This window comes from Durio zibethinus, chromosome 10, assembly GCF_047325235.1.
Source record: "Durio zibethinus cultivar Kanyao isolate XHJ-2024 chromosome 10, ASM4732523v1, whole genome shotgun sequence".
In the NCBI taxonomy this organism is placed as follows: Eukaryota; Viridiplantae; Streptophyta; class Magnoliopsida; order Malvales; family Malvaceae; genus Durio; species Durio zibethinus.
The window spans coordinates 23,796,772-23,823,777 of NC_143171.1; the positions used below are offsets into that span (position 1 = coordinate 23,796,772).

At 28.7% G+C, this 27,006-nt stretch overlaps 3 protein-coding genes and 1 pseudogene across 3 annotated transcripts; all 4 read left to right on the forward strand.

Annotated features, from left to right (window-relative positions):
* The first annotated feature begins 2,910 nt into the window (after positions 1-2,910).
* On the forward strand, positions 2,911-6,457 carry LOC149516554 (aquaporin NIP2-1-like). Its single transcript, XM_089766271.1, has 5 exons — positions 2,911-3,036; positions 3,168-3,392; positions 5,150-5,344; positions 5,580-5,641; positions 5,929-6,457. The coding sequence occupies exons 1-5, from the start codon at positions 2,911-2,913 to the stop codon at positions 6,182-6,184; spliced, it is 864 nt and encodes a 287-aa protein (XP_089622397.1). The 3' UTR covers positions 6,185-6,457.
* Positions 6,458-11,234: 4,777 nt separating this feature from the next.
* LOC111292290 (aquaporin NIP2-1-like) lies at positions 11,235-12,503 on the forward strand. Its single transcript, XM_022884588.2, has 3 exons — positions 11,235-11,450; positions 11,686-11,747; positions 12,034-12,503. Exons 1-3 carry the CDS (start codon positions 11,235-11,237, stop codon positions 12,287-12,289), a joined length of 534 nt encoding a protein of 177 aa, XP_022740323.2. The 3' UTR covers positions 12,290-12,503.
* Positions 12,504-14,400: 1,897 nt separating this feature from the next.
* On the forward strand, positions 14,401-16,058 carry LOC111293381 (aquaporin NIP2-1-like; annotated as a pseudogene).
* A 3,330-nt stretch (positions 16,059-19,388) lies between these two features.
* Positions 19,389-24,552, forward strand: LOC111293382 (aquaporin NIP2-2-like). The gene is made up of 4 exons (XM_089767303.1): positions 19,389-19,693; positions 19,825-20,049; positions 22,047-22,535; positions 22,822-24,552. The coding sequence occupies exons 1-3, from the start codon at positions 19,568-19,570 to the stop codon at positions 22,281-22,283; spliced, it is 588 nt and encodes a 195-aa protein (XP_089623429.1). The 5' UTR covers positions 19,389-19,567; the 3' UTR covers positions 22,284-22,535; positions 22,822-24,552.
* Positions 24,553-27,006: the final 2,454 nt, after the last annotated feature.

Here is a 27,006-nt window from a genome sequence, read left to right on the forward strand (position 1 = left end):
GCCGAGCTGTTCCTAGCCGTAAGCTGAGTCGTTTCCATTTTTTGGTATTTTTATTTGTTTTTTTAATTTTTTAATTTATGTGTTTATTTTATTTAGGAGTATTTTTTACATGATTTAATTTAATAAAATAAGAAAAAAATAAAAATTTTGAGAATAAATATTAATTATCCAATGATGGAATTTGTAAAAATTTCAAATGGTAAATTTTTATAAAATTCTTAGGTGAGAAATTTTGTCTAAATTTGTCCCAAATGGTGGAATAATATAGATAAAATTTCAATAACAATAATTAATATTTATTTTCAAACAAAAAAGGAAAAATAAAAAACATAAAAAGCATAAAAATATAAAAATTTTTGGAATTAAATACAAATTACCCAAGGATGAGATTCTTAGAAATTTCAAATGGTAAATTCCTAAGAAATCTCTAAGTGAGAAATTTCCTCTAAATTTGGCCCAAATGGTGGAATTATTTAGATGAAATTTCAATACAAGTAATTGTATTCTTTTCCAAATAAAAAATTGGATTGAAAATATTTGATAATTATCTAAAGATGAGATTCTTAGAAATTTCAAATGGTAAATTTTTAAGAAATCTCTAGGTGAGAAATTTTCTCTAAATTTGACCCAAATGGTGAAATAATTTAGATGAAATTTCAATAAAAATAATTGTCATATTATTTTCTTTCCAAGGAAAAAAAAGAGAAAAAGGGAATTTTTAAATAGACCCAAATGGTGGAATCATTAGATTTATTTTCAATAAAAATGGTAATAATAAAAAATAAAAAATAAATCTTTTTCTAATGAGGGAGCCTCTTCAAGAAATCAAATGAAATTCTTGAATACTCTTGATGTGATGAACAATTTTTTTGAGAGTACTACCAGATTGATGGAGAATCCTAAAAATTGTTTCCAATATTTGACATAAAATTCGAAGCCATTAGATTCTAAACCTTAGGATAAATTTGAAATAATATGGTACCATCCTTTGGATGGGCATGTGGGGGTGCTATAGCCTTCCCCATATGTAACCAAATTCTCGAAACCTGTTCTGGTTAGTAGACCTGAACCTATTCTTTTAAAAACCCTTAGTTAAGCTTAAGAGTTCCTTAAAAGGATAGATTCCTTAGGTGACCAATCACACCTAATAAAAGATTGGTGGCGACTCCATTCATTTGTTAAATCTAGCTATAGATTTTCGAATCTATATGTTATGACAACGCGGATCTGGGCACTTAGAAACAACATCATGTAGGGACGATATAAAAGCCAAGTCCTCTACTTTTTTTTCAAAAACCCTAGTCTCCTCTCTCTCTAGCTTAAGATGTTTTGCCTTCTCTCTAAAAGACGCAAAAACATTCAATCAAAAACTAAAAAACCCAATGGTTTCTAAAAAATCTCCCTGGAATCCCATCGAAAAGTTCAAAGTCTATTCGAAAAGTCATTGAAAAATTCAAACATTCAACTTAAAAAGCCTATTTTTTCCAAAAATTTTCAAAAAATCCTAGATTTTTCCATAAATTTAAGCTTTAATCCAGAAATCCAAAATCTTAATCCCAACACTCCTGAGCAAAAGTCAGAAATCCAAACCCCTCATAATTACCAACACCTCGAATCCTAAACTTCCAACACCAACATCTCAGAAACAGACCACCAAAAGATTTTTCAAAATTTTAACACAGAGCTTTTTCTCTCAAAAATCAACCGTGTCCTATTGAAATGAACATTGTCTAATTTATAGGCACTCCCCAATAGGGATTTTAGGGATGGGATAGAACCAATTCAGGCTTGAATCCTGAAAATTGGATTTTGTCCACCGTGATATTTGGGATAAGTCTGACCGTCTGTCTGATTGATTTGATTCCATATTAAAAGTCCCCTTATTATGCAAATCGATTAGCCCCTTGTTTTTAGTCAACCCCAAATTTAGTTACCTTGTTCAAACCCCAACCAAAAGAAAAGGAAAGAAAATGAAATAATAATAATAATAATAATATAATATTTATATAATATAATTATATTTATAAGTTTTCTTTTTCTTTTTTTCTTCTTTGTATTTTATACTTTTGAATTTTATTTTTTATTATAATAATACAACAAAAAATCAACAGTCTTATGATTTATTTGTAAAATTTTACACTTTTAATTTAAGTGATCATAGTTCAAACTTATATAAAAGTCAAAGAGATTCATTTGATTAATAAAAAAATTAAATATATTTTGTGCTTTAAAATTATATTAAAATTCGTTCTATGATTATCACTTTAAACAACACTTATAACTGCCTGTTAATATTACTTAGGAAACATATATAGTTTATCATTTACGAATTTATAGCATATTGATTTTTTTTATAGAATCGGAAAAATGTGATAAATATCATCACAATGAACCTGTCTGCAGGAAGTCAAGAAAGATGAAAGATAGATCCCCGCAGCCTTCTGATCATACCTGTTAATAACTTAACATCTTATTGCCATACAAATAAAAGAAAGCTAAAAGTGAAATCTATGCAGTGGAAAGTAGGCATTGTCCAATTTGGCTATCTTGTTTTAATGTAAATCTGGCTATAGTATGTTAATATGGACCCTTAACCATTAATAGAACCACGGGCAATAGGTAATTTTTTTTTTTTTTAAAAGTAACAATCTAATAAGATTGAAGGTAATTGTAGATATTGAAATTTGAATTCTAAACTTATTGGATGTTCATTCTTAAAGATAACTGTATGAACCAATTAAATTAAAATCCGAATTTTATCTAATGCTTTTAACCCAACAGGTAAATTAGATATCATTGGCCACAAAAATTATAAAACAATGCAATTTGAACATTGAGATTGAGTTGGTATTTCTCTTGAATTAACCTCACTCTTTCCCTTCCATCCTTCAATTTCTCAGTCCTTCAACAATGGCTACAATAGATCATCAAAAAAAGCTTGCCCCATTCGATTACAATCCAACACCCCAAGAGCCTGGCATTAGTTTTTTTTGCAAATCATTTCAAAAATACTACCCTCCTGATTTTCCAAGAAAGGTAAAAACAGTTTTGCATGTATCTCAACTTCCGACCCTGTCAAAACAAAATCTTAAATAAAACTATAGCTTTTCCTTTTGTATAAATAACATTAATTGTCTGATAAAATTTTATATGTACATATGTTACAGGTGTTTGCAGAGATCATAGCAACCTACTTGCTAGTGTTTGTGACATGTGGATCAGCTGCCATTAGTTCCATTGATGAAAACAAAATCTCAAGGCTTGGAGCTTCAATTGCTGGTGGGCTTATTGTCACTGTAATGATCTATGCAGTTGGCCATATCTCTGGTGCACACATGAACCCAGCTGTTACTCTAGCATTTGCATCTGTCAGACATTTTCCATGGAAACAGGTACATTATTTTCCTTTTAGTTCTTGAAATCAGTACGTTTTTGTTATACCGGGCGATTCATGTATTTATGTTATGTGAAATATTAAAATTCATGTATTCATATCATGTTTTATATGAAAATTGTATGTCATAATTTGTATCGATACAAAAATATAAAATATAATTTTTTATTTTTTTAAACCTATATATAGTTATTGCTGCAATTTTAAACCCAGTCATCCTTGTATCTTATTTTCGTATTATATTCGTATCATGTCATTGTGTCGTATTTTAGATTATCAGATCTAGTTTTTGCTTAGGAAAGAATAAAAATAAATAATTAGACAAAAAAAATAGCAGAATTCGATCCAGTGATCTTGATTTTCAATTTTTTTCTATTATTTTCTTTGTTGATGATTTCTTATTTTTTTGGCAAAGGTTCACTACTAGAAAATTGAATTTTATGAATGAAATTTTTTGTCAATAATAGAATGTTTTTCGTTGATAACAACATTACTAATAAAAATTACCAACGAAAATTTTTATAAGTGATAGATAAGTCAATAAAATGTTGCTAGGTTTCACTCATAGCAAATTGGATTAGCATGATGCCATTGCAAATAGAGAAGTGGAAAGTTGATAAAATGTTGCTAGGTTTGACTTGGTTTGACATGATGCCATTGCAAATAGAGAAGTGGGGTTGAGCCTAGGTTTCAATTTTTGAATCATTGGAATCATTTTAGCTTTGATGTTGAAATAAATTTTTACGTTCAAAAATTTATTTCAACATCAAAGCTAAAATGATTCCAATGATTCAAAAATTGAAACCTAGGCTCCACTTCTCTATGTTCAAAAATTTATTTTAATTTAAACACAATATTAAAAATAAAAAATAGTTTTTCAGTTTAAAAGTTTAATTTTTCAACTCAAATAAAAAAACTCTTCAAAAAAAATGTTTTTATAGTAAAAAAAATACATTTAAGATAAAAACATTATTTAATTATCTTTTAAATTTCAAAATTTTAATATTTTATATATTTTAAATATTTCAATTACTAATAACACTTTTTTATAATTTTATCAAGCATTTAAAATTTCTAATCACACTTGTTTTATCATATTTTTTAAATGTATTTTTTTTAATTCAAATCTTTTTCGTTGCAGCGACGCTTAACCATTCATCAATAATTTTGAACTCAAATAAAAGCCTCACTTAACCACAATTAGTAAATATACATGAATAATGGAATAATTCATGGCCAAATAAACTATATTCAACATTTATTTTTAACGCACAAAAAACTAAATACTCAACTAACCACATGATTGGAATATATATATCCATATTGAAAATATATAGAATTATTTGAATTTATTTTTATATGCTTATTTCAAAAATATTAAAAGACTCTGGTGGGCGGTCCATACTTATCTCTTGAGTAGCATAATTATGTGTTAAATTAAAAAATAATGCAAATCGCAATGGGGAGTACTCCCTTTCTAAAAAAAAAAAGAAGCACTAAAAACAATGAAAAATACAATAAAATGAAAGAAAAAGGGATGAACAATAACCCGTTATGAATGGATGTTCTTTCATCACGTTCAACCTTTATTTTTCTTTATTAAACAGTATTGGAAAATGCAACATGCACGAAGGTCAAAATATTGCATGAGTTAAATAATTGTGAAGACGGTAACAATTATGGTTAATTATATTCATATTGCAATAATTTTTAAGAACAAATAAATGAAACCCATGGGGTTTTAATTTCTTGCAGGTCCCATTCTGTGCTGCAGCTCAACTAATAGGAGCAATCTCTGCATCATTCACACTTCGTGTATTATTGCATCCAATAAAACATATTGGCACCACATCACCTTCGGGGTCATATTTTCAAGCTTTAATCATGGAAATAGTTGTCACATTTTCAATGATGTTTATTGCGTCAGCTGTGACAATTGATACTAAAGCTGTAAGAATCATCTCAAAGGATTATCGATGCTCTAGTTGATGACTTCTTACCATCAAGACAAATGAATTAATCAATTGAATCAATCAGTTATTGATACACCCATATATTTAATGTCATAACATACTTATATTGTACTTATATAGTAGAATGGTGCATGACATTTTCTTCTCAAAGTTTTGTACTTTTAGAGGTATAATTGGATCTTTCCAGTTTTTATATGTTTCCATATGGACAGGTAGGAGAGCTAGCAGGCATAGCTGTTGGTTCTGCTGTTTGCATAACTTCAATCTTGGCTGGGTAAGCAACTTTAGAAATCTTCATTTATGAGTCAACTCTTCTGATTCCTTTTTCTTAGCTGGCTTTATATGCCCAATTAACCATATTATATGCTCAATTAACCTTAGATTAACGGACAGATTCATTTGTCCAAATTGTTTGTTGAAGATTCTCTTGAAATTGATTCTCCAAAAGATGACAAAAAAAGAAAAACCAGCATCTAGGCCACAACATATGTGCTTAAGCGCACATACAAAAAAAAAAAAGTAATGCTAATTACAAGTTGTCTAAGCATATATATATTTCAGACCAATATCAGGTGGATCAATGAACCCAGCAAGGACCATAGGACCAGCACTTGCTAGTGCTCAGTACAAGGGAATTTGGGTGTATGTGGTTGGACCTGTGATAGGAACCTTGACGGGGGCATGGTCTTACGATCTGATCCATATGACCGACAAGCCGGTGCATGCAATCTCTCCGCGTTCATTTTCATTCAAACTTCGTCAAATGAGAAGCCAAGATGGAGAGGTTCCAAACGAAGAACCCGTCAATGATCTTTGAATTATCGATCCATGTTCAATATTAAGGGCAAGGCAATCCTCACACCCTTTTTATCTCTACCCTGAAAACTAGATTGTGGACATATCTTAAATAAATGTTCTTGTATTATAACTTGAATACATATATAGTTGTATGTAATAGTGTATAGAAGTAGGATTGGAAAATAAAATTATGCTGAAGAAAGCAGAATAGCCTGCTACAGCTACTACAGCATGAAACCAAATTCCCTATATGCCAATGAACTACAACTTTTAGTTCCTGAAATCATTACGTTTTTGCTATAGTTGGCAATTAGAATATTTGTGCTGTGTAAAATATTAAAATTCATCTATTCGTACAATGTTTTACATGAAAATTGCATGTTATAATTTATGTCGACAAAAAAATATAAAATACAATTTTTTATTTTTTAACTCATATATAGATATTGTTATGATTTCTTATTTTTTTGGCAAAGGTTCACTACCAGAAATTTGACTTTTATAAATGAAATTTTTTGTCAATAATAGTATGTTTTCCGTTGATAACAACATTACTAATAAAATTTACCAACGAAAATTTTTGTAAGTGATCGATAAGTTGATAAAATGTTGCTAGGTTTCACTCATAGCAAATTGGATTGACATGATGCCATAGCAAATAGAGAAGTGGGGTTGAGCCTAGGTTTCAATTTTTGAATTATTGGAATCATTTCATTGATGGAGTTTTTGCTTAGGAAACAATAAAAAAAATAATTAGACAAAAAAAATAGCAAAATCTGATCTAATGATCTTGATTTTCAATTTTTTTCAATTATTTTCTTTGTTGATAATTTCTTATTTTTATGGCAAAAGTTCACTACCAAAAATTGACTTTTATAAATGAAATTTTTTGTCAATAATAATATGTTTTTCGTTGATAACAACATTACTAATAAAATTTACCAACGAAAATTTTTATAAGTGATCGATAAGTTGATAAAATGTTGCTAGGTTTCACTCATAGCAAATTGGATTGACATGATGCCATAGCAAATAGAGAAGTGGGGTTGAGCCTAGGTTTCAATTTTTGAATTATTGGAATCATTTCATTGATGGAGTTTTTGCTTAGGAAACAATAAAAAAAAATAATTAGACAAAAAATAGCAGAATCTGATCCAATGATCTTGATTTTCAAAATTTTTCTATTATTTTCTTTGTTGATGATTTCTTTTTTTTTTTGGCAAAGGTTCACTACCAGAAATTTGACTTTTATAAATGAAATTTTTTGTCAATAATAATATTTTTTCCATTGATAACAACATTACTAATAAAATTTACCAACGAAAACTTTTTTAAGTGATCGATAAGTTGATAAAATGTTGCTAGGTTTCACTCATAGCAAATTGGATTGACATGATGCCATTGCAAATAGAGAAGTGGGGTTGAGCCTAGGTTTCAATTTTTGAATTATTGGAATCATTTCATTGATGGAGTTTTTGCTTAGGAAACAATAAAAAAAAATAATTAGACAAAAAAATAGCAGAATCTGATCCAATTATCTTGATTTTCAAAATTTTTCTATTATTTTCTTTGTTGATGATTTCTTATTTTTTTGGCAAAGGTTCACTACCAGAAATTTGACTTTTGTAAATGAAATTTTTTGTCAATAATAATATGTTTTCCGTTGATAACAACATTACTAATAAAATTTACCAACGAAAATTTTTATAAGTGATCGATAAGTCGATAAAATGTTGCTAGGTTTCACTCATAGCAAATTGGATTGACATGATGCCATAGCAAATGGAGAAGTGGGGTTGAGCCTAGGTTTCAATTTTTGAATTATTGGAATCATTTCATTGATGGAGTTTTTGCTTAGGAAACAATAAAAAAAATAATTAGACAAAAAAAATAGCAGAATCTGATCTAATGATCTTGATTTTCAATTTTTTTCAATTATTTTCTTTGTTGATGATTTCTTATTTTTTTGGCAAAAGTTCACTACCAAAAATTGACTTTTATCAATGAAATTTTTTGTCAATAATAATATGTTTTTCATTGACAACAACATTACTAATAAAATTTTCCGATGAAAATTTTTGTAAGTGATAGATAAGTTGATAAAATGTTGCTAGGTTTCACAAATAGCAAATTGGATTGATAAGATGCCATTGCAAATATAGAAGTGGGTTTGAGCCTAGGTTTCAATTTTTGAATCATTGGAATAATTTCATTGAGAAAGTTTTTGCCTAGGAAACAATAAAATAAATGTTTAGACCAAAAACTTAGCAGAATCTAATCCAATTATCTTGATTTTCAATTTTTTTTTTTGTTATTTTCTTTGTTGATGATTTCTTATTTTTTTGGCAAAGGTTCGCTACTAGAAAATTGACTTTTATCAATGAAATTTTTTGTCAATAATAGAATGTTTTTTGTTGATAACAACATTACTAATAAAATTACCAACGAAAATTTTTATAAGTGATAGATAAGTCGATAAAATGTTGCTAGGTTTCACTCATAGCAAATTGGATTGACATGATGCCATAGCAAATGGAGAAGTGGGGTTGAGCCTAGGTTTCAATTTTTGAATTATTGGAATCATTTCATTGCTGGAGTTTTTGCTTAGGAAACAATAAAAAAAATAATTAGACAAAAAAAATAGCAGAATCTGATCTAATGATCTTGATTTTCAATTTTTTTCAATTTTTTTCTTTGTTGATGATTTCTTATTTTTTTGGCAAAAGTTCACTACCAAAAATTGACTTTTATCAATGAAATTTTTTGTCAATAATAATATGTTTTTCATTGACAACAACATTACTAATAAAATTTTCCGATGAAAATTTTTGTAAGTGATAGATAAGTCGATAAAATGTTGCTAGGTTTCACAAATAGCAAATTGGATTGATAAGATGCCATTGCAAATATAGAAGTGGGTTTGAGCCTAGGTTTCAAATTTTGAATCATTGGAATAATTTCATTGAGAAAGTTTTTGCCTAGGAAACAATAAAATAAATGTTTAGACCAAAATTTTAGCAGAATCTAATCCAATTATCTTGATTTTCAATTTTTTTTCTGTTATTTTCTTTGTTGATGGTTTCTTATTTTTTTTGGCAAAGGTTCACTACTAGAAAATTGACTTTTATCAATGAAATTTCTTGTCAATAATAGAATGTTTTTTGTTGATAACAACATTACTAATAAAATTACCAACGAAAATTTTTATAAGTGATAGATAAGTCGATAAAATGTTGCTAGGTTTCACTCATAGCAAATTGGATTGACATGATGCCATAGCAAATGGAGAAGTGGGGTTGAGCCTAGGTTTCAATTTTTGAATTATTGGAATCATTTCATTGATGGAGTTTTTGCTTAGGAAACAATAAAAAAAATAATTAGACAAAAAAATAGCAGAATCTGATCTAATGATCTTGATTTTCAATTTTTTTCAATTTTTTTCTTTGTTGATGATTTCTTATTTTTTTGGCAAAAGTTCACTACCAAAAATTGACTTTTATCAATGAAATTTTTTGTTAATAATAATATGTTTTTCATTGACAACAACATTACTAATAAAATTTTCCGATGAAAATTTTTGTAAGTGATAGATAAGTCGATAAAATGTTGCTAGGTTTCACAAATAGCAAATTGGATTGATAAGATGCCATTGCAAATATAGAAGTGGGTTTGAGCCTAGGTTTCAAATTTTGAATCATTGGAATAATTTCATTGAGAAAGTTTTTGCCTAGGAAACAATAAAATAAATGTTTAGACCAAAAAATTAGCAGAATCTAATCCAATTATCTTGATTTTCAATTTTTTTTCTGTTATTTTCTTTGTTGATGATTTCTTATTTTTTTGGCAAAGGTTCACTACTAGAAAATTGACTTTTATCAATGAAATTTTTTGTCAATAATAGAATGTTTTTTGTTGATAACAACATTACTAATAAAATTACCAACGAAAATTTTTATAAGTGATAGATAAGTCGATAAAATGTTGCTAGGTTTCAGTCATAGCAAATTGGATTAACATGATGCCATTGCAAATAGAGAAGTGGAAAGTTGATAAAATGTTGCTAGGTTTGACTTGGTTTGACATGATGCCATTGCAAATAAAGAAGTGGGGTTGAGCCTAGGTTTCAATTTTTAAATCATTGGAATCATTTTAGCTTTGATGTTGAAACAAATTTTTACGTTCAAAAATTTATTTTAATTTAAACACAATATTAAAAATAAAAAAATTCAGTTTAAAGGTTTAATTTTTCCACTCAAATAAAAAAACTCTTCAAAAAAAAATGTTTTTATACTAAAAAAAATACATTTAAGATAAAAACATTATTTAATTATCTTTTAAATTTCAAAAATTTAATATTATATATATTTTAAATATTTCAATTGCTAATAACACTTTTTTATAATATTATCAAGCATTTAAAATTTTTAATCACACTTTTTTTATCATATTTCTTAGATGTATTTTTTTTTAATTCAAATCTTTTTCACTGCAGCAACGCTTAACCATTCATTAATAATTTTGAACTCAAATAAAAGCTTCACTTAACCACAATTAGTAAATATACATGAATAATGGAATAAACTATATTCAACAGTTATTTTTAACGCACAAAAAATTAAATACTCAACTAACCACATGATTGGAATATATATATCCATATTGAAAATATATAGAATTATTTGAATTTATTTTTATATGCTTATTTCAAAAATATTAAAAGACTCTGGTGGGCGGTCCATACTTATCTCTTGAGTAGCATAATTATGTGCTAAATTAAAAAATAATGCAAATCGCAATGGGGAGTACTCCCTTTCTAAAAAAAAAAAGAAGCACTAAAAACAATGAAAAATACAATAAAATGAAAGAAAAAGGGATGAACAATAACCCGTTATGAATGGATGTTCTTTCATCACGTTCAACCTTTATTTTTCTTTATTAAACAGTATTGGAAAATGCAACATGCACGAAGGTCAAAATATTGCATGAGTTAAATAATTGTGAAGACGGTAACAATTATGGTTAATTATATTCAAATTGCAATAATTTTTAAGAACAAATAAATGAAACCCATGGGGTTTAATTTCTTGCAGGTCCCATTCTATGCTGCAGCTCAACTAATAGGAGCAATCTCTGCATCATTCACACTTCGTGTATTATTGCATCCAATAAAACATATTGGCACCACATCACCTTCGGGGTCAAATTTTCAAGCTTTAATCATGGAAATAGTTGTCACATTTTCAATGATGTTTATTGCGTCAGCTGTGACAATTGATACTAAAGCTGTAAGAATCATCTCAAAGGATTATCGATGCTCTAGTTCATGACTTCTTATCATCAAGACAAATGAATTAATGAATTGAATCAATCGGTTATTGATACACACATATATTTAATGTCATAACATACTTATATTGCACTTATATAGTAGAATGGTGCATGACATTTTCTTCTCAAAGTTTTGTCGTTTTTGAGGTATAATTGGACCTTTCCAGTTTTTATATGTTTCCATATGGACAGGTAGGAGAGCTAGCAGGCATAGCTGTTGGTTCTGCTGTTTGCATAACTTCAATCTTGGCTGGGTAAGCAACTTTAGAAATCTTCATTTATGAGTCAACTCTTCCGATTCCTTTTTCTTAGCTGGCTTTATATTCCCAATTAACCATATTATATGCTCAATTAACCTTAGATTAATGGACAGATTCATTTGTCCAAATTGTTTGTTGAAGATTCTCTTGAAATTGATTCTCCAAAAGATGACAAAAAAAGAAAAACCAGCATCTAGGCCACAACATATGTGCTTAAGCGCACATACAAAAAAAAAATGTAATGCTAATTACAAGTTGTCTAAGCATATATATATTTCAGACCAATATCAGGTGGATCAATGAACCCAGCAAGGACTATAGGACCAACACTTGCTAGTGCTCAGTACAAGGGAATTTGGGTGTATGTGGTTGGACCTGAGATAGGAAACTTAACGGGGGCATGGTCTTACGATCTGATCCGAATGACCGACAAGCCGGTGCATGCAATCTCTCCGCGTTCATTTTCATTCAAACTTCGTCGAATGAGAAGCCAAGATGGAGAGGTTCCAAACGAAGAACCTGTCAATGATCTTTGAATTATCGATCCATGTTCAATATCAAGGGCAAGGCAATCCTCACACCCTTTTTATCTCTACCCTGAAAACTAGATTATGGACATATCTTGAATAAATGTTCTTGTATTATAACTTTAATACATATATAGTTGTATGTAATAGTATATAGAAGTAGGATTGGAAAATAAAATTATGCTGAAGAAAGCAGAATAGCCTGCTACAGCTACTACAGCATGAAACCAAATTCCCTGTATGCCAATGAACTACAACTTTTAGTTCTTGAAATCATTACGTTTTTGCTATAGTTGGCAATTAGAATATTTATGCTGTGTAAAATATTAAAATTTATGTATTCATACAATATTTTACATGAAAATTGCATGTCATAATTTGTGTCGATAAAAGAATATAAATTACAATTTTTTATTTTTTTAACCCATATATAGATATTGTTACAATTTTAAGCCGTGTCATCTTTATATCTTATTTTCCTATTTTATTCGTATCATATCACTGTGTCGTGTTTTAGATTAATAGGTCTAATTTTTGCTTAGGAAACAAAGAAAATAAATAATTAGACAAAAAAAATAGCAAAATCTGATCCGATGATCTTAATTTTCAATTTTTTTCAATTATTTTCTTTGTTGATGATTTCTTATTTTTTTGGCAAAGGTTCACTACCAGAAAATTGACTTTTATCAATGAAATTTTTTGTCAATAATAATATGTTTTTCATTGATAACAACATTACTAATTAAATTTACCGATGAAAACTTTTATAAGTGATTGATTAGTTGATAAAATGTTGCTAGGTTTCACTCATAGCGAATTGGATTGACAAGATGCCATTGCAAATATAGAAGTGGGGTTGAGCTTAGGTTTCAATTTTTGAATCATTGTAATCATTTCATTGATAAAGGTTTTGCTTAGGAAACAATAAAAATAAATAATTAGACCCAAAAAATTAGCAGAATCTGATCCAATGATCTTGGTTTTTAATTTTTTTATTATTTTCGTTGTTGATGATTTCTTATTATTTTGGCAAAGGTTCACTACTAGAAAATTGACTTTTATAAATGAAATTTTTTGTCAATAATAATATGTTTTTCGGTGATAACAACATTACTAATAAAATTTACCGATGAAAATTTTTATAAGTGATAGATAAGTTGATAAAATGTTGCTAGGTTTCACTCATAGCAAATTGGATTGACATCGCAAGTAGAGAAGTGGGGTTGAGCCTAGGTTTCAATTTTTGAATCATTGGAATCATTTCATTGATAAAGTTTTTGCTTAGGAAACAATAAAAATAAATAATTAGACAAAAAACTTAGTAGAATCTGATCTAATGATCTTGATTTTCAACTTTTTTTGTTATTTTCTCTGTTGAGGATTTCTTATTTTTTTGGCAAGGGTTCACTACCAGAAAATTGACTTTTATGAATGAAATTTTTTTGTCAATAATAACATGTTTTCCATTGATAACAACGTTACTAATAAAATTTACCAACAAAAATTTTTATAAATGATAGATAAGTTGATAAAATGTTACTAGGTTTCACTCATTGCAAATTGGATTGACATGATGCCATTGCAGATAAAGAAGTTTCACTCATAGCAAATTAGATTGACATGATGCCATTTCAAATAGAGAAGTGGAAAGTTGATAAAATGTTGTTAGGTTTGACTTGGTTTGACATGATGCCATTGCAAATAGAGAAGTGGGGTTGAGCCTAGGTTTCAACATTTGAATCATTGGAATCATTTTAGCTTTGATGTTGAAATAAATTTTTATGTTCAAAAATTTATTTTAATTTAAACACAATATTAAAAATAAAAAATAGTTTTTCAGTTTAAAGGTTTAATTTTTCAACTCAATAAAAAAACTCTTCAAAAAAAATGTTTTTATACTAAAAAAATACATTTAAGATAAAAACATTATTTTATTACCATTAAAATTTAAAAATTTTAATATTATATATATTTTAAATATTTCAATTACTAATAACACTTTTTTTATAATATTATCAAACATTTAAAATTTCTAATCACACTTTTTTTATCATATTTTTTAAATGTATTTTTTTTAATTCAAATCTTTTTCTCTGCAGGAGCAGTGCTTAACTAAAATAATGCAGATCATAATGGTGAGTACTCCCTTTCTAAAAAAAACAAAATGCAATAAAAAAATGAAAAATACAATAAAATGAAAGAAAAATGGATGAACAATAATCCGTTGTGAATGGATGTTCTTTCATCACTTTCAACCTTTATTTTTCTTTATTAAACAGTATTGTAAAATGCAACATGCATGAAAGTCAAAATATTGTATGAGTTAAATAATTGTGAAGCCAGTAACAATTATGGTTAATTATATTCAAATTGCAATAATTTTTAAGAACAAATAGATGAAACCCATGGGGTTTTAATTTCTTGCAGGTCCCATTCTATGCTGCAGCTCAACTAATACGAGCAGTCTCTGCATCATTCACACTTCGTGTATTATTGCATCCAATAAAACATGTTGGCACCACATCGCCTTCGGGGTCAAATTTTCAAGCTTTAATCATGGAAATAGTTGTCACGTTTTCAATGATGTTTATCGCGTCGGCTGTGACAATTGATACTAAAGCTGTAAGAATTATCTCAAATGATTATCGATGGTCTAACTCATGACTTGTTATCATTGAGACAAATGAATAAATCAATTGAATCAATCAGTTATTGATACACAGATAGATTTAATGTCACAACACTTATATTGTGCATTCGACACAAAGTTTTGTCGTTTTTGAGGTATAATTGGATCTTTCCAGTTTTTGTTTGTTTCCATATTGACAGGTAGGAGAGCTAGCAGGCATAGCTGTTGGTTCTGCTGTTTGCATAACTTCAATCTTGGCTGGGTAAGCAACTTTAGAAATCTTCATTTATGAGTCAACTCTTCCAATTCCTTTTTCTTAGCTGGCCTTATATGCCCAATTAACCTTACATTAATGGACAGATTCATTCCTCCAAATTGTTTCTTGAAGATTCTCTTGAAACTGATTCTTCAAAAGATGACAAAAAAAGAAAAACCAGCATCTAGGCCATAACATATCTGCATAAGCACACATACAAAAAAAAAATTGTAATGCTAATTACAAGTTGTCTAAGCATATATATATATATATATATATTTCAGACCAATATCAGGTGGATCAATGAACCCAGCAAGGACCATATGACCAGCACTTGCTAGTGCTCAGTACACTGGAATTTGGGTGTATGTGGTTGGACCTGTGATAGGAACCTTGACGGGGGCATGGTCTTACAATCTGATACGAATGACAGACAAGCCGGTGCATGCAATCTCTCCGTGTTCATTTTCATTCAAACTTCGTCGAATGAGAAGCCAAGATGGAGAGGTTCCAAACGAAGAACCTGTCAATGATCTTTGAATTATCGATCCATGTTCAATATCAAGGGCAAGGCAATCCTCACAGATTTTTTTGATATTTTTCTCTCTCTCTCTCTCTCTCTTTTGATTTTTTTTTTGAAAACAAGTAAAATCAAATTAAATCAAATTAAAATTGAAAATTTTCCTATTGGGCTCGAAGCTTCGTTTTTTGTCCTAGAAAAATTTCGAACAAAATGGGATGTCTACAGTTGTCCATCTTTACACAGTTTCTTTGAAATAGGAATTGCACAAAGATAAAAGACATCCATTTTGTTTGGGTCTTAAAGTTGAAGTCAAAATAAAAATATGAAAACGATTGAATTGAGTCCAAGTTGAGACTTATCGAAGAATAACAAAATAGGAAAATGATCGAGACTGAACCGCGAAACAAGAAATTAAAATGATTTGGATTGAGCTAAGATCAGAACGGGTGACTAAGATTGAAACGCAAGTCAAAAAATAAAATGATCTAATCCGAGCTGAGATCAAAACTGAGTGATCGGGATTGAACCGTAGGTCTTAAAAATAAAATGATTTAGACTGAGCTGAGATCGAAATCAGTGACTAGGACTGAATTGATTTGGACTGAGTCGAGATCAAAATGAGTCACTGGGATTGAACCGCATGTTCAAAAATTAAAATGATCTGGACTGAGTAGAGATCGAAACGAGTGACTGAGATTGAACAACAAGTCAAAAAAATAAAATGATCTGGATCGTGCTAAGATCGAAATGAGTGATTGGGATTGAACTGTGAGTTTAAAAAATAAAATGATCTGGACTAGGCCAAGATCGAAATGAGTGATCAAAATTGAATCACAAGTAAAAAGAAAATGATTTGGACTGAGCTGAGATCGAAACTAAGTGACTGAGATTGAACCGCGAATTCAAAAAATAAAATGATCTGGACTGAGCCAAGATTGAAAACGAGTGACTTGGATTGAATCGTGAGTTAGAAAAATAAAATTAAAAATTTTAGCTTGAAATCCAAAGATTCAAAATTTGAAAATTTAAAGATTTGTAAGGTTTCATAATAGAAGTTCAAAGATCCCAATGTTCCAAGTTTCACAAAAACAAAAAAATTAAAAAGATTCAAGATTTGCAAAGGTTTTTATATTCGCAAGTGTGATAATATATAGATCCATGGACCTACTATTAGATATAAAATAAAGGAGTCGCTACTAATCTTTTTTGTTTAGATGTAATTAGCCACCTGATCGAATTTGTCCCATTTAAAGAGTAGTCCCAAGATTGACTTAAGTATCTTTAAATAATAAATTATGATCCACGAAACTAGATTTTAAGTTTGGGAGTATGGTTATACATGGGAAAGGTTATAGCGCCCCTACGGCACCCATTTTTCAAATTATTTAAGCCTTAAACTTGTTTATATTTTACCAAAATATATAGTATTGAAATTAATCCTAAAATTGCCCATAATAGTTTGGTAGCAATTTAAAATAATTCTCTTACCTCAAGAGTATTCATGGAGACTAGTTTCTCACTTTAAAGAAGCTCCGTCATTGGATTTATTAATATATTTTATTCAAAAAAATTAGTAAAGTCCTTTAATAGTTTGTAAGATTTACTTTGAGACAGATCTCCTAATAGTTTGGTGAGATTTTATTTAAAAATATTTATAAAAATTTTGTTTTTTTAAAAAAATTCATTAAATCTTCCAATAGTTTGTTAAGACTTAATTTAGGAAGCAATCCTCCAATAGTTTGGTAGGATAAAAATTATTTTTTTATTTTTTAAAATTTATTTATGAAATTTCCTAATAGTTTGGTGGATTCCATAAAATTTAAATCCATAAAAATTCTCCAATAGTTTGGTAGGATTCATGAATTTATTTGAAAAGATTTTTTTATTTTTTTAGAAAAATAATTTTTATACAATATTCATTAAATAATAAATTACTCAATAAAAATGAATATATAATAAAAACTTGTAAAATAAAATAATAAAAAACTCAAAATAAAAAAAAACTCCAAATATAAAATATATGAAAAATAAAATTAGAAAATAAAATTAAAATAGAAAAAAAAAACCTATGATTGGGTTGGGATGAACCATAGGTGGCGCACGGATCCTATTCATGTTATGTGTAGATCTGGGCACTCAAAAACAATGTCATGTGGGGACGGTATAAAAGCTAAGTTCTCTGCTTTTTCTTTAGAAGCCCTAATCTCCTTTCTCTCTAGCTTCAGACGTTCTGCTTTCTCTCTAAAAGACCCAGAAACATTCAATCGAAAATTGAAAAACCCACCATTTTTTGAAAAATCTCACTGGAATTCCGTTGAAAAATTCAAAATCTACTGAATAACTCATCAAAATATTCAAACATTTAACTAAAAAAACCCAATTTTTCCAAAAATTTCTAGAACATCCCAGATTTTTCCATAAATTTAAGCTTTGATCCAAAAATCCAAAATCTTAACCCCAACACTCCTAAGTAGAAAATAAAAAATCCAAACCCTCATAATCACCAGAACCTTGAATCCTAAACTTCCAACACCAACATCTCAGAAATAGACTACCAAAATATTTTCCAGAATTTTAACGCAGAGCTTTTTCTCCCAAAAATCAATCGTGTCCTCTTGAAATGAACATTGTCCAATTTATAAGCACTCTTCAATATGGATTTTAGGGATTAGATAGAACCAATCTAGGCTTGAATCATGGGATTGGATTTTGTCCACCGTGATATTTGGCATAAGTCTAGCCGTTGGTCTGACTCATTTGATTCCAGATTAAAAGTCCCTTGATTATGCAAATCGATTGCCCCATTGTTTTTGGTCAACCCCAGATTTAGTTTCTTTGTTCAAACCCCAACTAAGAGAAAAGGAAAGAAAAGAAAAGAAAAAAAAAAGAAAATAATAATAATATAACATAATATAATATATTATTTACAAAATATAATATTTATACAATATAATTATATTTATATGTTTTCTTTTTCTTTTTTTTCTTCTTTGTTTTTTATACTTTTGAATTTTTTTATTATAATAACACAATAAAATGTCAATAGTCTTACGATCTGTTTGTAAAATGTTACACTCTTAATTTAAGTGATCATAGTTCAAACTTTGATAAAAATGAAAGAGATTCATTTGATTAATAAAAAATTAAATATATTTTGTGCTTTAAAATTATGTTAAAATTCTTTCTATGATTATCACTTTAAACAACACTTATAACTGCTTGTTAATATTACTTAGGAAACATATATAGCTTATCATTTACGAATTTATAGCATATTGATTTTTTTTTTTATAGAATGGAAAAGATGTTATCATTTATCCCCCAACATTTCTTACAAATATTTCTTTATTACTCTTGATAAATATCTTCACAATGAAACTGTTTGCAGGAAGGCAAGAAAGATGAAAGATAGATCCTTGCAGCCTTCTGATCAAACCTCTTAATAACTTAACATCATATTGCCATATAAATAAAAAAAAGTTAAAAGAGAAATCTGTGTAGTGGAAAGTAGGCATTGTCCAATTTGGCTATCAATCAGGCTATAATATGTTAATATGGACACTTAACCGTTAATAGAGCAACCGGCAATAGGAATTTTTTTAATAAAAAAAGTACAATCTGAGAAGATTGAAAGTAATTGTAGATATTGAAATTTGAATTTTAAATTTGTTGGATGTTCACTCTTAAAGATAACTGCATGAACCGACTAAATTAAGATCCGAATCTTATCTAATGCTTTTAACCCAACAGGCAAATTAGATATCATTGGCCACAAAAATTATAAAAGAATGCAATCTGAACATTGAGATTTAGTTGGTATTGCTCTTGAATTAACCTCACTCTCTCCCTTCCATCCTTCAATTTCTCAGTCCTTCAACAATGGCTACAATAGATCATCAAAAAGAGCTTGCCCCATTCGATTACAATCCAACACCCCAAGAGCCTGGCATTAGTTTTGTTTGCAAATCATTTCAAAAATACTACCCTCCTGATTTTCCAAGAAAGGTAAAAACAGTTTTGCATGTATCTCAACTTCCGACCCTGTCAAAACAACATCTTAAATAAAACTATAGCTTTTCCTTTTGTATAAACACCATTAATTGTCTGATAAAATTTTATATGTACATATGTAACAGGTGTTCGCAGAGATCATAGCAACCTACTTGCTAGTGTTTGTGACATGTGGATCAGCTGCCATTAGTTCCATTGATGAAAACAAAATCTCAAGGCTTGGAGCTTCAATTGCTGGTGGGCTTATTGTAACTGTAATGATCTATGCAGTTGGCCATGTGTCTGGTGCACACATGAACCCGGCTGTTACTGTAGCATTTGCATCTGTCAGACATTTTCCATGGAAGCAGGTACATTATTTTCTTTTTAGTTCTTGAAATCACTATGTTTTTGCTATACCTGACGATTCATGTATTTGTGTTGTGTGAAATATTAAAATTCGTATATTTGTGTTGTGTTTTATATGAAAATTGTTTGTCAGAATTTGTATTAACACGAAAATATAAAATATAATTTTTTATTTTTTTAAATCCATATATAGTTATTGCTACAATTTAAAGCCATGTCATCTTTGTAACTTATTTTCATATCGTAATTGTATCGTGTCACTATATCGTATTTTAAATTATCAGGTCTAGTTTTTGCTTAAGAAACAATAAAAATAAATAATTAGACAAAAATTAGTAGAATCTGATCTAATGATCTTGATTTTCAAGTTTTTTATGTTATTTTCTTTATTGATGATTTCTTAATTTTTTGGCAAAGGTTCATTGCCATAAAATTGACTTTTATCAATGAAATTTTATGTCAATAAGAATATGTTTTTCGTTGATAACAACGTTACTAATAAAATTTACTAATGAAAATTTTTATAAGTGATAGATAAGTTGATAAATTGTTGCTAGGTTTCACTTATAGCAAAATGGATTGACATGATGCCATCGCAAATAGAGAAGTGGGGTTGAGCCTCGGTTTCAATTTTTGAATTATTGGAATCATTTCATTGATAAAGTTTTTGCTTAGTAAACAATAAAAATAAATAATTAGACAAAATAATTAGTAGAATCTGATCCAATGATCTTGATTTTTAATTGTTTTTCCGTTATTTTCTTTCTTGATGATTTGTTATTTTTTTGGCAAAGGTTCACTACCAGAAAATTAACTTTGATCAATGAAATTTTTTGTCAATAAAAATATGTTATCTGTTGATAAAAACAGTATTAATAAAATTTACCAACGAAAATTTTTATAACGATAGATAAGTTGATAAAATGTTGCTAGGTTTCACTCATAGCAAATTGGGTTGACATGATGCCATTGCAAATAGAGAAGTGGGAAGTTGATAAAATGTTGCTAGGTTAAACTCATAGCAAATTGGATTGACATGATGCCGTTGCAAAGAGAGAAGTGGGGTTGAGCCTAGGTGTCAATTTTTGAACCATTGGAATCATTTTAGCTTTGATGTTGAAAAATATTTTTACGTTCAAAAATTTATTTTAATTTAAACACGATATTAAAAAATAAAGAATAGTTTTTCAGTTTAAAGGTTTAATTTTTCAATTCAAATAAAACAACTCTTCAAAAAATAATATTTTTATAGTAAAAAAATACATTTATGATAAAAACATTATTTTATTATCTTTAAAATTTTAAAATTTTAATATTATATATAATAAATATTTCAATTATGATTAACACTTTTTTATAATATTATCAAACATTTAAAATTTCTAATCACACTTTTTTATGATATTTTTTAAATGTATTTTTTTTAATTCAAATCTTTTTCACTGCGGCAGCAACGCATAACTATCCATTAATAGTTTTGAAATTAAAGAAAAGCTTCACTTAACCATAATTAGTGAATATACATGAATAATGGAATAATTCATGGGCAAATAAACTATATCCAACATTTATTTTTAACGCACTAAAAATTAAATACTCAACTAACCGCATGATTGAAATATAGATATCCATATTGAAAATATATAGAATTATTTGAATTTATTTTTAGATGCGCATTTCAAAAATTTTAAAAGACTCTGGTCGGCGATCCATACTTATCTTTTGAGTGGCATAATTATATGTTAAATTAAAAAATAATGCGTAATGGTGAGTACTCCCTTTCTCAAAAAAAAAAAAAAAAAAAGCACTAAAAACAATGAAAAATATAATAAAATGAACGAAAAATGGATGAACAATAATACGTTATGAATGTATGTTCTTTCATCGTTTTCAACCGTTGTTTTTCTTTGTTAAACAGTATTGGAAAATGCAATTATGGTTCATTATATTCAAATTGCAATAACTTTTAAGAACAATTATGAGTTTTAATTTCTTGCAGGTCCCATTCTATGCTGCAGCTCAACTAATAGGAGCAATCTCTGCATCATTCACACTTCGTGTATTATTGCATCCAATAAAACATGTTGGCACCACATCACCTTCGGGGTCAAATTTTCAAGCTTTAATCATGGAAATAGTTGTCACATTTTCAATGATGTTTATTGCGTCTGCTGTGACAATTGATACTAAAGCTGTAAGAATCATCTCAAAGGATTATCGGTGCTCTAGTTCATGACTTCTTATCATCGAGACAAATGAATAAATCAATTGAATCAATCAGTTATTGATACACATATTTAATGTCATAACATACTTATATTGTGCTTATATAGTAGAATGGTGCATGACATTTTCTTCTCAAAGTTTTGTCCTTTTTGAGGTATAATTGGATCTTTCCAGTTTTTATATGTTTCCATTATTGACAGGTAGGAGAGCTAGCAGGCATAGCTGTTGGTTCTGCTGTTTGCATAACTTCAATCTTGGCTGGGTAAGCAACTTTAGAAATCTTCATTTATGAGTCAACTCTTCCAATTCCTTTTTCTTAGCTGGCTTTACATGCCCAAATAACCATATTATATGCCCAATTAAACTTACTTTAATAGACAGATTCATTTGTCCAAATTGTGTCTTGAAGATTCTCTTGAAATTGATTCTTCAAAAGATGACAGAAAAAGAAAAACCAGCATCTAGGCCACAATATATGTGCATAAGCACACATACAAAAAAGAAATGTAATGCTAAATACAAGTTGTCTAAGCATATATATATTTCAGACCAATATCAGGTGGATCAATGAACCCAGCAAGGACCATAGGACCAGCACTTGCTAGTGCTCAGTACAAGGGAATTTGGGTGTATGTGGTTGGACCTGTGATAGGAACCTTGGCGGGGGCATGGTCTTACGATCTGATTCGAATGACAGACAAACCGGTACATGCAATCTCTCCGCTTTCATTTTCATTCAAACTTCGTCGAATGCGAAGCCAAGATGGAGAGGTTCCAAGCGAATAACCTGTCCATGATCTTTGAATTATCGATCCATGTTCAATATCAAGGGCAATGCAATCCTCACACCCTTTTTATCTCTACCCTGAACACTGGATTACGGACATATCATGAATAAATGTTCTTGTATTATAAATTTAATACATATATAGTTGTATGTAATTGTATATAGAAGTAGGATTGGAAAATAAAATTATGCTGAAGAAAGCAGAATAGCCTGCTACAGCTAATACAGCCTGAAACCAAATTCCCTGTATGCCAAAATGAACTCTGGCAAAAATAAAGAAAGTAATCCATCATTGGATATGCCAATAGTTCAACATTAAAAAGGAAGAAAAAAAGAAAGAAAGCATAAACAAAGAATCAGCAAATCAAAATCTGTTTTCAGAACGACAAACAAAAAGAGAAACAAAGAAAGATTATAGCTCCCATTAGTTAAAAAAGCAAGTGTGGAATGGAGAAATAAATGTGTTTGAGGAAAATTATAGCTGGTCGACTCATTCTTCTAACATCATAGTGGCTAGTACTAGAGATTATTTGCGTTTTAGGAAGAATAGACGGCTTACTTCTATCAGGCAAGTTCGGCTTATTGCTTGGCAATCTCCTCCTGCGGAGTTTATGAAGGTGAATGCTGATGACTCAACTTTATCTAATCCTGGGGAACTTGCTATAGGAGGCATTGCACGGGACTGTGAGGGGTATAGGAACTATGGTTTGGGTTTGAAAGTTGCTTGGGCACGAGGCATTCAGAGGTTGCTCTTAGAATTGAATTCTCTATTGGCAGTGAAGAAAGTTACAGGCCCTTACTTGATAAGGATCCATTATACCATGTTATTTACCAATGTCACCAACTAATGCACAGGAACTGGGATTGCAGGATTAAACACATTTACAGGTAGGGTTGGAACGGAACATGAACGAATAAACATTTGTAAGTGGTTTGTTTGTTTATTTTTAGAGGTATTGATGTTCAGTTCATGTTCACAAAGAAAATTGTTTTGTTCATTTATGTTTGTTCGTTTAAATAATAAGTTGTTCATGTTCAAGTCATGTTCTTTCAATTAAATTAAATGAACTCATTTGTGAACATTATGTTAGAACGTATAAATCTATGGATCTACTATTAAAATGGATTAAAAGAGTCACCACCAATCTTTTTTGTTTAGATGTGATTAGTCACTTGATAAAATCTGTCCTATTTAAAGAGGAGTCCAAGATTGACTTAGATATTTTTAAATATTAAATTGTAGTATACAAAATCAAATTTTAGGTTCGGAAACGCGATTATGCGTGAAGAAGTTTACAACACCTTCACAGTGCCTATTTAAAGGATGGTACCAGTTTGATTTTAAATCATCCAAGCCTTAAAATATTCTTATAATTTTACCAAATTATTTAATTATTGAAAACTAATCATAAATTTACTCCAATAATTTGGTAGCAATTTAAGATAATTTCTTTAATTTAGGAGTATTCAGGGAGACTAGTGTCCCACTCTGAAGTGACTTATCGTCGAGTTCATTAATATATTTTTATTAAAGAAAGTAATTAGTAAAATCTTTTAATAATTTGTTAAGATTCACTTTGATGTAGATCCCCCAATAGTTCAGATTTCCTTATAAATTTATTTTTAGAAAATATATTAAATATTTCAATATTTTGGTAAGACTTAATTTAAGATACAAATCCTCCAATAATTTGGTAGGATCACAACAAAATATTTTATTAGTAATATTTTTTTTATAAAATTGATCTATGTGATTCTTCAATAGTTTGGTAGAATTTATAAAAAATTTAAATTCACGAAAAATCCTCCAATAGTTTGGTAAGATTTATGAATTTATTTTAGAAACATTTTTTTTCGTTATTATTTTTAAATAAATAAATAAATAAAATAAAATTCATAAAAGTATTTAAAAAAATAAATAATAAAATTTTCAATTTAAAGTAATGAGTAAAATAATAATTAAAGATGAAAATAATAATAATAATAAGTAAATGTAAAAAAAGCTAAAAATAAAATGAAAATAAAATAAAAAAATAAATTAAATTAATAATTAAAGATGAAAATAATAAGAATAAGTAAAAGTAAAAAATCTAAAAATAAAATGAGAAGAAAATAGAAAAAGTAAAATAAAATCAAAACAGAAAATAGGATGAAAGAAAAAAAAAAAAAAGGAAAACCTACGATTGGGTTAGGCTTGAAGTGCGGATTTTCACCTGGGTCATTAGGTTGAGGCAAAAACTTCAAACTTCAATCGAAAAGTTCATCCTAAACCTAAAAAAGTTTTCAGATTCTTGAAAATCCAATAGAAATTCCAGAATCAAAAGCTAACAAAAAAACCTCATAGAAACTTAACAGAATATGAAATCAAACTTAGAAATTAAAACCTAAATTCAGGAAATCCAAAAATCAAATCAAATTCAGAATGAAATAAAATCACAGAACAAAAAAAATTTCAGAATTTGCTTGAATGATTCCTCCCAAAAACAAAAAACTAAGATCACTAGAATTTTTCTTTTTTTTTCCCCAAAAAAAGTTTCAAAAGCCTAGAAAAACTTTTTTTATAGCTTTGATTCATTGGCCTCCTTTGTGTGTGTGTGCTTGAATACTGTTTTATAAACATTCAATCCCTTTTTATTTTAGCAAGTAAATCGAATCTAGGGTTGTGATTGTATGTGATTTGATTTGATTATGATTTTATTGCGATTTTGTAATATGTGATTTGATTTTAAGTTTTTCCTTTTACAGGATTTGCATAAATCAAGCTAAAATCACTCATTTTTTTATTTCTCTCTCTTTTGACTTTTTTTTGAAAACAAGTAAAGTCAAATTAAATCAAATTAAAATTGAAAATTTTCCTATTGGGCTTAAAGCTTCATTTTTTATCCCAGAAAAATCTTGAACAAAATGAAGTGTCTATAATTGCCCCTCTTTGCACTGTTTCTATAAAATAGGAATTGTGCAAAAACAAAAGACATTCATTTTGTTTGGGTCTTAAAGTTGAAGTCAAAATAAATATGTGAAATGACTGAACTGAGTCCAAGTCGAAACCTATCGAAGAATAACAAAATAGGAAAATGATCGAGATTGAACCGCGAAACAAGAAATTAAATGATTTGGATTGAGTTAAGATCTGAATGGGTGATTAAAACTGGATCATGAGTTAAAAAAATGAAATGATCTGGACTGAGTCGAGATCAAATTTGAGCAACTGAGATTGAACTATAGGTCTAAAAAATAAAATGATTTAGACTAAGCTGAGATCAAAAAGAGTGATGGGATTGATTTGTAGGTTCAAAAAATAAAAGGATCTGGACTGAGCTGAGATCAAAATATGTGACTAGGATTGAATTGTAGGTTTGAAAAATAAAATGATTTGGATTAAGCCAAGATCGAAACTGAGCGATAGAGATTGGACTGCAACTTTGAAAAATAAAATGATCTGAACTGAGCAAAGATCAAAACGAGTGACTAGGATTGAACTGCAGGTCAAAAAAATAAAATGATCTAGATTGAGTTGAGATCAAAATGAGTGACTGTGATTGAATCGCAAGTCTAAAAAATAAAATGATATGAGCTAAGCCAAGATCGAGATGAATGATCAGGGTTAAATCACGGGTCTAAAAAATAAAATGATCTAAACTGAGCCGATATCAAAACGAGTGACTGAGATTGAATTGCACGTTAGAAAAATAAAATTATCTCAACTAAACCGAGATCAAAACTAAGTGACTGGGATTAAGCTGTGAGCTTAAAAAATAAAATGATCTAGATTGAGCCAAGATTGAAAACGAGTGACTGGATTGAACCGTTAGCTAGAAAAATAAAATTCAAAATTTTAGCTTGAAATTCAAAGATTCACAATTTGAAAATTCAAAGATTTGTAAGGTTTCATAATAGAAGTTCAAATATCCCAATGTTCCAAGTTTTGCAAAAAAAAAAAAAAATC